This window comes from Pongo abelii, chromosome 3 (genome assembly GCF_028885655.2).
Source record: "Pongo abelii isolate AG06213 chromosome 3, NHGRI_mPonAbe1-v2.0_pri, whole genome shotgun sequence".
NCBI lineage: Eukaryota > Metazoa > Chordata > Mammalia > Primates > Hominidae > Pongo > Pongo abelii.
Genome location: NC_071988.2, coordinates 7,170,940 through 7,185,794, shown reverse-complemented (window position 1 = coordinate 7,185,794; position 14,855 = coordinate 7,170,940). Strand labels below are relative to the sequence as shown.

The window sequence follows — 14,855 nt, the reverse complement described above, 5'->3', positions numbered from 1 at the left end:
CCTTAGATTTTTCTCTGTGTCAATACATTTGGAAAGTTCATGAGCACTGTGTCTAAAGCACAGGAATGTCATTTAAAAGGTCCTGGCTGGGCTGTCAGGGTCCCTCTTCAGTGGATGTGGCCCAGATGCTGATCAGCTGTGGGACCTTGCACAGGTCAGCTGAGTTCTCTGGGCCTCAGTTCCCCTCACCTGGGAGTGTGATTAAGATACCAATCAGACAGGGCTGTTGTCTGAGCAGCCAATCAAATGCCACACTGCACATGAAAGGGCTTAGATGTATCCAATGCTTCAAGTCAGCAATTTGAGTTTTGAAATGACCTGGATGGTGGCATTGTGCCTTCTTCAACATTTGTCTTCTACTCAAATACAAACTAATTGGACTGAAAATAAGATATACTTTTCAGTCTTTCTTACCCAGCATATTGATGGTAAAGACTACAAGTGCTTTTGAAACTTTCTATAGAATTTCAAAATATATGCAGGAATAAAACTAAAATTTGATCAAAAAAAGATGTGGAGCTGGGTCCTAGATTAAATTACAGTATTTTTTTTCCTTCCTTGGGTTGTATCCGGGGGTGATTCAGTTCCTCAGGTTGGGATGGGATAAGGGCTTCTATTGCATCAAGCATCGGGGAACTGCTGGCCCTCGCCATGGAAACAAGTGGGTGCTCCACCAGGTGAGCGGCTGGTTCAGAGCATCAGGAATGTCTGAGTAGAGCGTATGGGTGCAAGTGAGACTGGACATCCATCTTCGGACCCCAGCACAGCACCTTGGGCCAGGGCACAAATACTTGTGCAGCAAGTAAGCAGGATATAAAATCTTAAGGCCATACCTTACCCTTAAGCGCTCCATCTCTGGTCCACCCATTTACGCCTCTCTGGCTCTCCTGGTCCTCAGCTTTAATGAAGACTCCAAGGTGATCCCTCCCTTCAGAGAGGACCCCTCCTCTATTCAGCAAGAATCCCACTCAGTCTACAGAGCCAAGTAGGGCCCACCCGAATCCCAGCCCTTCCCATTCCCCAGGACACCAGAGTTAGGCACAGAACCCAGAAAACCCCACCCAGAGGCCCCAGGGATAGGTTCAGAGACAGGCCAGGGACCCACGCTGAGCCCAGGGGTCTGCCCTGGAGCTGTCAACAGCCGCTGGGAAGTCTGCACTGCAGGTGCCAGCCATGAGGCTCAAGAGCCGGGGACTGCCCGCGGCATCTTTCCCGTCATGGGGAAAGGATGTAACTGCCTGCAAAAGATGCTCACCAGAGGAAAGCAGGGCGGCTGAGAGGGAAGGAGAAAGGCAGAGCCGTAGGAGCATTGAGAACCTTGTGCTCCCGGGTCCAGCAGTGCCAGGGCCTGTGCGTTTCAGTTACAGATGCCAATCAATTCCCTCTTGCTTAAATGAGTGTCAGTTGAATTTCAGCCACTGAGCGTGGCAAGCTGAATAAAGGTCCGCAAAGACAGCCCGGTCCTAACCCCATGGAGCTGTGATTGTTATCTTAGGGTCACAGACACTTTGTAGATGTGATTCGATTAAGGGCCTTGAGATGGGGAGATTGCCTGGATTATACTGGTAGGCCCTAAATATCATCCCAGATGTCCTTATAAGAAGGAGACAGAGATTTGACAGACAGAAGAGAAGAAGGCCAAGTAACTACTGAGGCACGATGCCATGCTGCTAGCTTCCAAAATGGAGGAAGGCAGTATCCCTAATCCATCCCTAAGGAACGCAGGCAATGCGGCCATAGATGCTGGAAAAGGAGAGGAAATGGGTTCGCTTCTGGAACCTCCAGAGGGACCAGACAGACACCTTGACTTTGCCCAGTGAAACTGATGTTGGACTTCTGCTTTCCAGTACTGTAAGACAATAAATGTGTGTGGTTGAAGCCACTGTTTGTGAACATTTGTTAGGGAAGTCGCAGGAAACTGATATACCCAGTTAATTCACACATTCTGTTTCATTCACCAAACGCCTTCAGGGGATATCAAAAAGGGCCTACCTCACCCCAGGTTCCACTGTGCACTAACGCTTCGGCCAGCTTTGAGGTGGAGGCACACTGCCCTAGTTCTGTAAGGACAGGGAATGATCTACTTGCCCAAAGTAGAGAGGTGCTGGAAGGATCAGCAGAGTGTGAGGGAGCTGGAGGAAGGAAGGCTTCAGGCTTCTGGTTTTTCATGCTCAAAACAGGGGAACATCAACCAGAAGAGAAACTCACCTGCAGTCTTAAAGTGACAGCATTCCACTTTGGGCCAAATCATACAGGGCAAGTCCTAAAAAATTCAAAAGACACAAAGTCATTAATGGAACACATACTTGTGAGAAGTGGTAATAAATAATCTTTGTAAATGGCTCACATGGAGAGGACATGCACTTTTTTTTTTTTTTTTTTGAGACAGAGTCTTGCTCTGTCACCCAGGCTGCAGTGCAGTGGCACAATCTCGGCTTACTACAAGCTCCGCCTCCTAGGTTCACGCCATTCTCCTGCCTCAGCCTCCCGAGTAGCTGGGACTTGTACAGGTGCCCGCCACCACGCCTGGCTAATTTTTTTTGTATTTTTAGTAGAAACGGGGTTTCACTGTATTAGCCAGGATGGTCTCGATCTCCTGACCTCGTGATCCGCCCGCCTCAGCCTCCCAAAGTGCTAGGATTACATGTGTGAGCCACCGCGCCCGGCCAAGGACCTGCACTTTCATCCAGAAGTGTGAAGTAAACTTTTCTAAGTCAGCCATCCCCGCCAGCTTCTGAGTAGAGAATTCCCTTCTCTTTCCCAGGGAGAGAATCAGCACCCTCATGAATGCATTTCTGGGAGCTGTTAAGGGAGGCCGCACCATGTGATTGAAATGTCCTATCATCAGACAGACCTGGGTTCAAACCTCAGCCCCGCCCTCCATCAACTCTGTGGACCCTGGGTAAGCCAACAGTCTGCGAATTCCCAAGATCCTGCAAGTTTCCAGAGTGGTAGATAAGACACTAGACGAGGAGTGGAGAGAACTGGACTCCAGCTGGAACCATTTATTCACTGTGTGTCCTTGGCTAAGTCTCTCGGCCTCTCTGAGCCTCAGATCCCTCTTCTGAAAAGTGACCTCAAAGCCTCCTCTGAGTCTGCTCAGCCTCATTGGTGATGAAAATTGGTCTAAATTGAGCCTGGCCACAACCTTCCAATTTACCTTTGTGAATCACTGGGCTCTAGAAAGACTCAGACCTCTCTACTGAATAATAATAAAAGCTCTCCCGAATGGAACCTTCTCCATGTGCCAGTGCTTACACTATGTGCACCGAGTGAACTGTACAAGTAGTCCCCATAGAAACGCATGAAGCATTATACTCATTTTACAGCACTACCCCCAGTCTACGGTAATGAGATAACTCACTCCAGAGCCTGGCACGCAAGCAGCCTGGCCCAGCACATGTGCTCACCCTGCATGCAACGGCTGGTTTCTGTGTAATGGAAGGAGAAAGGATGTGTATGTGAGCTGAGCGGGATGCTCAGGTCTGGCTTTGGGTCCAGTTCCAATGACTAGTCCATGTAGCTACTGTTCGCATGGTTCTCACGCGGGCCAGACACCACGGAAAGCATGAGATGGGACAGGATCGATGGGACAACTGGTTGTGGCCACTGTCTGTGTTTCAGGCCCAGTCCTTACAGGCCTCCAGGACCCTGGCTGGGGCAGTTCTGCTGGGGTGATGTAAGCCCAGCTGGGCTGGAGGCTGATTTTCCCCCAAAGGCGTGGAGGAGGCCCACCCACAGAGATGGAGACTCATGGAGGGACACGGAGGAAATGATGGAAATTGCAGAGACAGTGGCGGAGACAGGCAAGAGGTGCGGGAAGAGGGAAAACGGGTGCAGCTCGATCCAGACAGCCTTCTACCAAATGCACCCCAGCATTCCCCATTGATGGAGCCAAACATTTGGCTTCAGTTTGTTCACATGGAGCTTATGTTATGCTATGGGCAGCGTAAAGAATTCTATTTAAAAGAGTAAATTATGGTACAAACATTCTATGGAGTACCAGGCAGCTATTAAAAAGAATAAAGCAGCATGATTCAGAATTCCACTTCTGGGCATATACGCAAAATAACTGAAAGCAGGGTCTTGAAGAGGTATTTGCACATCTGTGTTCACAGCAGCATTATTCACAATAGCCAAAAGTGGAAGCAAGCCAAATGTCCATCAATGGATGAATGGATAAGCTAAATGCAGTCCATCCATAAAATGGAATATTATGCAGCCTTGGAAAGGACAACATAGGGAGACTCCATCACTACAAAAAAAAAAAAATAAGAAAATTAGCCAGGTGTAGTGGCACATGTCTGTACTCCCAGCTACTTGGGAGGCTGAGGCAGAAGGAATTACCTGGAGCCCAGGAGGTCGAGGCTGCAGTGAGCTATGATCATGCCACTGCACTCCAGCCTGGAAGACAAAGTGAGACCCTCTCTGAAAAAAATAAATAATAAATATGAATAATAAATAATAGACTGGGTACAGTGGCTCACGCCTGTAATCCCAGCACTTTGGGAGGCCGAGGTGGGCTGATCACTTGAAGTCAGGAGTTTGAGACCAGTCTGGCCCACATGGTGAAAACCTGCCTCTACTAAAAATACAAAAATTAGCTGGGTATGGTAGTGGGTGCCTGAATCCCAGCTACTTGGGAGGCTGAAGCAGGAGAATCACTTGAACCCGGGAGGCAGAGGTTGCAGTGAGTGGAGATTGCGCCACTGCACTTCAGTACAGGTGACAGAGCAAGACTCTGTCTCAAAAAAAAATAAAAATAAAAATAAAGAAATAATAATAGCAGAAATTATGTATGTGTGTGGGTGGAGGAGGTACATGTGAACTTTCTGCGCTATGTGCTTGATTTTTCTGTAAATCTAAAACTGTTCTAAAAATTACAGTCTATTACTTAAGAACAAATACATCCATGTGGTCTCTGATATGAACATTTGCCAATGGATGGCAAAGCATCCATTGGATGGTGCACCGAACTCCACACAAATGTACGTTTGTACAACCTCTGTCCCCTGGAACTTTCTATCCATTCTTTCAACCAGCACCTGCTGCTTGTTAGGATCACATGTCAGGCAAAGCGAACCTGGCCCCTGACCTCGCCCAGGGACAAAGCTCTCCTTACCAGTGGACATTGCCACTCAGGAGGAAGAGGCAGGATCCCAGGGAGCAAAGGACCCAGGCTGACCTCCATGAGAACCCAGGGCCAGGCCTCCCAGGGCAGTCTCGTTGGTTTCTGGGCATCTCTGATTCTTGTCCTCACCGCAGTCCCCAGCCTGGGTAGATGCCTCTCTGGGACTCTGGCCACTCTGGGCAACTGCTCCCATAAGCACCATGCCAGGTGCAGCCCATAGCACCTTCCAATGGCCAGCCTGCCCCTCCCTGTCATCCCTTTCTCCAAGCTGACACAGCTCCTGTTGAGGTCACCACAGCCACTCCAACGTTCCACTTAATGGCCAGTCCTCCTCATCGCACACACTTACCAGCAGCATTCGATACGTGCTTATTCCAGCTTCCCGTGGCTGCTGTACACATTACTGCAAATGTAGTGGCTTAAAACAATACACATTTATTCTCTGATAGTTCTAGAGGTCAGAAGTCTGACACAGGTCTCAATGGACTAAAGTCAAAGTATTGGCAGGGCTGTGCTCTTTTCTGGAAGCTCCAGGGGAGAACCCATTTCCTCTCCTTTTCCAGCTTTCAGAGACTGCGGCATTCCTTAAGTTCATGGCCCCTTCCTCCATCCTCAAAGCCAGCAGTAGCTGAGTCCTTCTCACGTTGCATCTCTCTGACCTTCTTCCAACATCTCCTTCTGATCTCTCCTCTGCCTGCTTCTTCCACTTTTAAGGACCCTGATGGTTACATTGGAACCATCAGATAATCCTGAATATATTCCTTATTTTAAGATCAGTTGATCAGCAACCTGAATTCCTTGTATAACGTCAATTCCCATGGCCATGAAACCTAACATATCCACAGGTTCCAGGGGTCTAGACGTGGGCATCTTTGGGAGCCATTATTCTGCCGACCATGGTGAGCCCCTTCTCCCTTCCTGAAATGCTGTCCACCCTTGACCTTTGGATCACATTCCTGGTTCCCTTTTACAGAGGCCACATGTTCTCCACCTCCTCTGTTGGATCTTTTCCTCTTCCTAGTCAAAAGTCCTGGGGTTGCTCCAGGGTACTTTTTCCAGTCGAGAGTTCCTCATCCAGGCCCTCAGATGTTAAAGGTCATTTACACACTGACTATTCCCCCATGTAAATCTCTAGTTCAGGTTTCTCCCCTCAAATCCAGACTTGAATGCCTAAGAGACATGTCGAAATCAACAGCAGTGATTTCCAACCTGAGGCTGCTGCACATTAGCCAGTGGCATCTCCTTTCTCCTGTTGGCTCAGGCCAAAATCCTTGGATTTGTCCTTGATTCTTCTCTTTCTCTCTGTCAACCCAGAACCAATCCCAGTAAACCCCACTGGCTCTACCTTGAAAAAACATCCACAATCCAGCAACCTCTCAGTAGCCCACCATTACCTCCCCAGTCCAGCTCCCCTCCACGGTCCCCTGGCGTCCCGCCTGCCTGCTCGCCACTTTCCTGCTCACCCCTCTGCCTGCCATCTATTCTCACCCCTGCCACGGGGGTGCTTGGAAAGGAAACTTGAGAGTGGGTCACTTTCTTGCTCAAAGCCCATCCACAGCATCCCATCTTCCTCGGAACAACTGTAGGAGTCCTGGCCAGAAACAAGGCCTTGCCCATCCCCCACTCCATTCGGGGATCCACTCAGCTGTCACCTCCTTGAAGCACCTTCCCTGCCCACCCTGTCCTGTCCATATCATGAGTGCCCCTCATCTCTCAGACCACTCTGCCCGCTGTGTGCATCTCTACAGCCCCAACCACCAGTGGACACACCACATAGTAACATGATTCCTGCCTTTTTCCTGCTCCAAGAATGCAGGTTCCTCAAGAGCAGGGGCAGGTCTTGGTCTGCCTTGTCCTGTTGTATCTCAAGCATTTAGGACAGAGCCTGGCACCTAGAAGGCCCTCAATAGCCATTGCAAATGAATGGCCCAGAGGCCTGGTCTCTGCTAACCCTCCACTGCCTCCTCCCCTTCCAATCAACTTCCAACGGTCTGCATTGATGAAAATGGTCTAGAATCTGAGCTGTCCAATATGGTAGCCACTAGCCAGATGGGGCCATTTGAGCATGTAAAATGTTTAAGTTTAGCCATACATGGCTACTGTAGTGGACAGTACCCTTTTAGACCATCTGGGAAATGGTTGTAATTGCCTCTTAGTTCTCTCTTTGTAAGAAGAAAGGGATGATAAATTAGCACAGAAATCTTGTATTCAGGTTTATGAAGCACTTTCTTGTACAGCCTAGACACTGACAGCAAGTGCTTTGGGTTAGGCAAGTCTGGGTGGACATCTTCACCTCACCTGGAATCACGGTGGCCTCAGTTTCCTCATCTGTAAATGGGGATATTACGCCTTCTTCATAAGGAATTGTAAAAGATTCAACCAGAAAATAAATGTAAAGCTTAGCATAGTGCCCAACAGAGTAAATACACAGCAAATATACAATTGTTATTATTGCTATTATTACTACATATTACTATGTATTGCCATTCAGTAAGTCCTTACTTAACATCATCAATAGGTTCATGGAAACTGTGACTTTAAGCCAAATGGCATACTGTATAGCAAAACCAATTTTACCATAGGCTAGTTAATACAGACAAGAGCTAAGTTCCTACAGCATACAGTGCTTCTTTTTGCTTAAAGTCAGAGTATCCAAGAACCTATTGATGTTCCGTGAGGACTTACTGCATATCATTGTAACTATTATTATCACTGCTCTTGTTACTGTTCCTATCATCACCATCATCATCATCTCTGACAATGCCAAGAAGTAACTATAAAATTGCCACTTTGTAGATGAGGAATGTGAGTCTCAAAGCTGGACTGAGCACCAACTTCAGGAGAATAGAGACTCAGGCATGTTGAGTGCTATATCCCCAGGAGCCGCACAGAAGCATCAAGAGTACCCAATAAATATTTATAAATTGACACATGAAATGCTCAAGTGTCCACAGCTAGTAAACAGTAGAGCTGAGGTCAGAACTCACGTTTCCAGACTCTCAGCCCAGGTTCCAATCCCTCAGCCACTGCCTCACCACTTCCTGCCAACCTCAGTTACTTCGCTTGCATTCATTCATTCAACAAATACTTTTGATCACCTACTATGTGCTATTTTGAAAATGCGGATACATTGCCAAACCAGACATCAAATGCTCTACTCTCAAAACGCTATTTAGGAAAATTACAAGCAAAATCAGAGTATACTATATATATTATACAAACAAAACAGTAACATACCATATATAGTATATTAGAAGGTGATAAGAACAGTGGAGCAAAATAAAGAAGGAAAGAGGGACAGAGAGTAATGGGGGTTGCCATTTTAAATGGGGTGATGTTGAAAGGCCTTACTGGGGTGACAGAGCAGCTGTTGCGGTATCAGGAGGAGGAGCATTCGTTCAGGCAGAGGAAAGACACGTGCAAGGGCCCTGAGGAGGGAACACACCCAGGGTGTTCAAGGAACACAAGGAGGCCAGGGTGCCTGAGCAGAGCAAGTGAGTGGTTTCTCCTCTGGGGACAATGGGAAACCACTGTAAGCTACTCTGTGATGAGTGGCATAATAGCCATTTTAAATGGGACACTCTGGCTGCTCTGTTGAGAACAGAGAAGTACTCAAGGGGAGACGCAAGGAGGTCAGTCAGGCAGCTCCACAATAATCCCAGAGAGAAGGTGGCAATTCAGATGAAGATGGTGTTTGTAAAGAGAGTGAAAACTGTGTTGATTGTGGGTGTATTGTGAAAATAAAACCCATGCAATGTGCTGACTAAATGTGGGGCTTGGGGAGAGGGAGGAGGCAAGGAGGGTGCCAAGGCCTTCAGGCCCAGCAAGAAAAAGACAAAGGAACCACTGGCAGGAAGGGACGCAAGCGGCAGGATTTAGGTTCTGCCTTGGTGCATGAGTTGTGGAGTGCCCGTGAGCCTCCACGGGCCATGTCAGGTAGGCATGCAGATCCACGGTGGAGCTCAGAGAAGGTCTTGGCTGGAGGGTCTTGTTCTGCCATCCAGGTTGGAGTGCAGTGGTGAGATCATAGCTCACTGCATCCTCGAACTCCTGGTTTCAAGCCATCTTCCTGAGAACCTGGGAACCTGGGAATACAGGCATGTGCTATCACACCCAGCTAATGAAATATATGTGTGTGTGTGTGTGTGTGTATGTGTGTATATATATATATGTTTTTGTAGAGATGGGGGTCTGACTATGTTTCCCAGGCTGCTCTTGAACTCCTGACCTCAAGCTATCCTCCTGACTTGGCCTCCCAAAGTGTTGGGATTACAGGCCTGAGCTTATTTGACTATTTGGGCTCCCTGAACTCAGAATTCCAAGGCTGCAATTTTGAAGCTATAGTAATTACACAGTGTAACAGATAATGTTACATCGTATCTGGCTGATTTTTTGTTGTTCTTTTCTACAAATTTGGGACACACCCAATCCACTGAACTTGGCATCACAACAAACCTAAATTACTGTTGTGTGGTACTTCAAGTAAAATAACAAAATGATACTATTAGCATAATGAAATGGTGAAAATGATGAAAGGATCCCATTCTGAAATAGACACTTGTCTTTCAAAGGGGCCAGGTGATTTCTTTCATCTCTAATTTTTGGGACATCAGATAGGCTTGCTACTGAGCACTGATTTCTCAAACTTGTTGGTCTTGTGACTCCTTTACACATTTTCCAATTATTGAAGACTCCAAAAAACTTTTGTTTGTGCTGATTATATTTTATATTTATCAACATTTACTCTCTTTAAATTAAAGGTGAGAATATTTTAAAGTGTCTAGTAATTCATTTTAAATAGGAGTAACAATGCCATTGCATATTAACACAAATAGCATATTTTTTGAAAACTAAATAAACTAAAACTGTTTTATTTTCTAAAATTAAAAAAGTGAGAAGAATAGCATTTTTTTACATTTTTGTAAACCTCATCTATGTCTGAGTTAATGGAAGGAGCTGGATTCTCAAATCTGCTTGTACATTAAATCTGCTGCAACATCACACTTCCTGTCGCCTTGGAAAACCCCATCGCACAATTGTGAGAAAATGAGTAGAAAAAGTAAGTAACACCTCAGTATTACTGTGAAAATAGCTCTGACTCCATGGACCCCTATAACGGCTCAGTGACCCCAGGGATTCCCTGGTCCCCACCTTAAGAACCACTGGGGAATAAAATGCATTCCCAGTGGGAATCAAATGATGAAATTAAAAAAGGTAAAATCCCTGCCCACGGGAACTCACAGTCCAGCAAAGGAAACAGACAAGCAGCCCAAACAATGTGGTAAATGTTCTCACCAAGAAATATCCCAGCATCATGGGGCCAGGGACTTGGAATATGCCACGCTCCTCCTACATGCGGGCCACACCCATGAGGATTCCCCCACCTGGGACGTTCTCTCTGGACACTTTCCCTGGCTAAACCTGCCCATCCTTCAAGTCTCGACTGACCTTCCAGACTAAATGACCTCCTTCCTCCACCCTCTCTCACAGCTCCCCATCCTCCTCCTCCTCACAGCAATCACTGTGTGCAATTAGGCATTGGTCTCCCAATGCCCCCTGAACACAGCATGGGACTTAGCAAAGGTGCAATAAATATAGATAGATAGATAGATAAATAGATCGATAGATAGATAGATATTGAATGAATGGATGGATAGAAGGCACCAAGTAATTACATGAAGGCATCAAATAATTACAATAGGAAGAACTAACCTGTGCCTTCGGGAACTGTGCTCTGGAAACAGCCCTTACACCATTGCTCAGAAGAAGAAGCAGAGACCCTGAGGGCTGTGACTTGCCCCAAGCCCCACAAGAGGGAGTGACCAAGGCAGGGACACACATGGCTGGAGTTCTTTCCTGTACAGTGTGCAGAAGGGCTGTCCAAGACAGGCCCAGAGAGATGGAAGAAGGCTGGTCCCATTGACAGGTGGGATGGGCGTGGGCAGGGTCAGGGCCCAGGGGACGTGCTCAAGATGCCAAGGGCAACTGAACACAGGTGCTCACTCCCAGATTCCTGCAAAGGCAGGGGCGGCCCTTGAGGGTGAGGTACTCTAGACCCACCATGGTCCTAGATGGCTTCAGGCCCTTCCCAGTAGGCACCGTCCCTCCCTTCTGGCAGGGACCACCCTCAACACCACTGTGGCTGACAGAGGCCAGTGTGCACCAGGATCTTCTGACACTGGCTTCTCAGAAGGAAGAGCTTGTGTAAAGCAGGTGAGGCCAGGCACGCGGGCTCTGAACTCAGGGGCCAGGGAGAGAGCACAGGACAGGCCTAGGGACGCGGCTCCCTGAGCCTTGGTTTTGTCACCTGCAAAACGGGCCAGATACTCCCACCTCACAGGGCAGGTGCAAGTGAAAGGACCCAGGGAACATGTTCTGTCATTGGACTTTTGAAAGCTCAGGACACTGACATGGCATTTTTCCAGTGAAAACCTAAAGACAGAAAGGGAGCAGGGTCTCTTGAGACTAAACCTCTGCCAGTGTCGCAAGTGTCCTGGGGTAGAGAACACAGCAGGACACGACCCACCAACCTGGGAGAGAGGTGGGAGGACCTCAGGGCAGCATCAATGGCCCAGACCACTGGCCAGGGCAGTCCTGGGAATAGGAGCCTGGGTGTGCTGCCAGGGGCAATGAGGTGTAGGAGGGAAGAGTGCCAGCATGGGACAGGAGTGACAGGATGTCTACCAGGACAGACCACCCCAGAGGTCTGGGGGAAAATGGATGGGAGACGTGGGAAAACCATCACCAAGGGCTGCAGGTGAAGTGGTGGGACCTGAAGGCAGGGAGTGGCAGTGGGGAGGGAGGAGGGGCAGACATCCGAGCTGATTTGGAGGAAAAGGCACTAGGACTGGTGACCAGCTTTGTGGGGGGAGGTCAAGTCTAGGGCTACAGCCAGGGATCCATGCCTTTCGAGTTTAGGACCACAGAGGGAGGGCCAGGGTGAAGCAGGAAGTGGCTAAATCCATCAGCCAGGAGAGTTCAGTCACCTAAGAGTCCAGCCAAGAGTCCCCACTTTTAAAAACCGCTGCAATTTCCCAGTGCTGGCCTCTGCAAGGCGCTGTGCATGCGTGAGCTCATCTAACCCACTTCCACCCTCTGGGGTGGACGCCGCGACGGCCCCGTTTCAACGATCAGGAAACTGGGGCACAGAAGTAACCTGCCCTAGGTCGAAGCTCGTAAAATGGAGAGCAGGATTCGAACCCGGGTCGCTGGTGAAGTCCAAGCCAGCAGCTGCCACACCCCGAAGAAGGTCTCCAGTTTCCCTCGAAGCTTTCTGGCCATAAGCGGGAGTACACCTAAGGGCCGCGAAGCACCCTATTCAGATCCTGCCCTCCCTTCCTCATTCTTTGCGAAATACTAAGGGTCCTCCATGCCACCGCCGGTGTAGACAAAGTCAAACCACTACAGTCAGACCGGAGCCTGGGGGCGGGCCCTCCTTACCTGCGTGCTGCTCTCGGGCCCCGCCCCGCTCCGCCCCGGAGGGGTCCTCAGGCCGGGCCCACACCCAGGAGCCACCTGGGGATCCCGGCGTGGCTGCGCGCCGAGGGGGCGCCAGCGGGGACGTGAGCTGGCGCCGAGGCAGCCTCGGCCCCCCAGCGCCAGGGCCACCGCCAGGAGGCTCCCGGCCAGCGCCCACGTGGCGCGCCCCCGGGAGCCCGAGGGGTCCATCGCCTGCCGGGACCCGCTACCCAAAGCGGCGGGTGCCGCCGAGTCGCTGGAGCTTCCGGACCCCAGGCCCGCCCCGCCGCCGAGCATGCTCAGTGCGAGCCGCCGCCGAAAGTTTTCTGGAACAAACACCCGCATCTGGGGCTTGGCGGGCCGGGAGGTGCCGGACGGGCGTGGGAGGGGGAGAGCGAGCTGGCGCTGCCCGGGCGCCCGGCGGCCAGGCCTGGGTTTGCTTGCGCCCAAACCAAATCAGAGCGGGTCACTCCCCTGCTCCCCAAGGTTACCAGGACCCCAAGGGCCCCTCCGCTACCGCGTACCCGGGTCTGTAAGCCTCAGCTCAGACGCACTTCCCCTGGGAACGGTTTCCTGACACACGGATGTGAATCCGGCGTTTCCCCATCCCCGCTTAGAAAACGGAGAAGCACTTGGAGCGCGGGGCCAGGAGTCCTGGAGCACCCAGAGGGTTCAGGACAGCTCGGGGAGGAGGGGGTGGCCGGGAGAGAAGGAAAAGGACCCTCACTTCCGGTTGCGTTCAATGCAGACCAGCTGAGCACTCACTGCTCGGGCCTGCTGTGGGTCAGCCCTGGGCCTGCCCGGGTGCCCGTCGCATTCCCAGTGGGAAACAGGCCAGCCGCTGGGCCACCTCTCTGGCGACCTAGAAAGAGGGGAGCTGGTGTCTGAAGTCGCAGCCCTAAGCAAGCTCTCCCTGAACTCTCCGAGGGGACAGGGATTTGCTTTGCCAAGGGAGGCAGGAGGAGGAGAAAGACACAAAAACAGAGACTGGTGGAGCCTTTTGTCTGCTTCTTTATCCCTGCCTAGGTCCTGGGTGACAGCTGACACCTGTTGACGGAAGAGGGCTCTACTCCTGCCAGCCTTCCTGCAGGGCAGCCTGTTAGGCTGTCTAAAGTCTCAGGCCAGCGAGCCTGGCCCCTGGCAGCCTCTCTCCGCATAACCCAGACCATCCAAGGACAGGCCTTTCCTGACCTAACATGGACAAGGCCATGGGGTTTGAGAAGCTGAGAATTTATAAGCCAAGTTCCCCACACCAGGGGGTACGTGGCAGCTGTCAGGCATGAGACAAGGCCACAGGCTAAATGCCAAGCATGTTGCTGGACCGTTGGTGGTGTTTGACAGTAATTTAAAGGTTAATTTAATAGTCAACTTTATGATAAAGTGAAAAGCAAATAACCCTAAATTTTAAAAATCTTCTTATTACTATTTTTTATGGAGTCAGGGTCTCACTATGTTGCCAAGACTGGTCTTAAACTCGTGGGCTCAGGCAGTCCTCCACTTCACCCTCCCAAAGTGCTGGGATTACAGGCGTGACAACCACGCCTGGCCCAAACACCACATTTTAAAAACTAAAGCCTAAGCATTCATGGAAATACCCAGTGTAAAACAAGAGCATCAAGTTATTGCCCCCATACACGTCCCCAGGAACCTTGGAGATGCTTCTAAGGAAATATATAAGAAGCTCCACATAGCAGAGAGTTTGCCCTGAAGCCAGACACAGGTGTAAATGAGACAAGAATTCTGTCCCACTCCTTAATTGAAATGGGTCACCTCTCCTCTCTAGCTGTCAGTTTCTTCATTTATAAAAAAGATGAAGAATTTGGATAACAGTTCCCATCTTGCCATGAGGAAATGATGAAACAAACTAGAAACAAGCTGGACATCCAGGCTGAAAGGACAAAGCCCTCCTCTGCTGAAGCAGATCCCCATGGTGTCCCCTAGCCTGGCCCGCACAGGGAATTAAGCTCCACAGGGTAGGAGTGTGTATGTGTGTGTGTGTCCCTGCATGCAAATGTGCAGTCATGCACATGGCATGTGTGCTTTACCCAGGCACCCAGGACAAAAGCAAACATCTGGTAGCTACCCCATAAATGTTTGTTTAAAGCAAACACAGAGTGATGAACTCGTCTAATTGTTTAACCCTCTGCGAGATACTCACTAGCCTGGATACTGCCTGGTTTGTGGCTGGCCTATCCCCCAGCCTGCAACACACAACAGATTCTCTCTAAGTGCTGAGTAAATGAATGACAGTGCAGTGTCCTGGTCC

The 14,855-nt window shown here is 49.7% G+C and overlaps 1 protein-coding gene across 6 annotated transcripts in view; it reads right to left on the bottom strand.

Moving 5' to 3' along the window:
• The window catches only part of EVC2 (EvC ciliary complex subunit 2), a 155,862-nt gene extending 142,581 nt beyond the window's left edge, over positions 1–13,281 (bottom strand). The window contains exons 1-4 of one of the 6 annotated variants that reach the window (XM_054553703.2): positions 12,572–12,704; positions 8,369–9,216; positions 5,481–7,483; positions 2,209–2,263 (exon numbers count right to left, since the gene is read on the bottom strand). In XM_054553703.2, the coding sequence (XP_054409678.2) occupies positions 2,209–2,263; positions 5,481–5,489 (64 nt within the window). In that variant the 5' untranslated portion in view covers positions 5,490–7,483; positions 8,369–9,216; positions 12,572–12,704. The other 5 variants (XM_024246309.3, XM_024246308.3, XM_054553702.2 and 2 more) reach the window with 5 other exon arrangements.
• Positions 13,282–14,855: the final 1,574 nt, after the last annotated feature.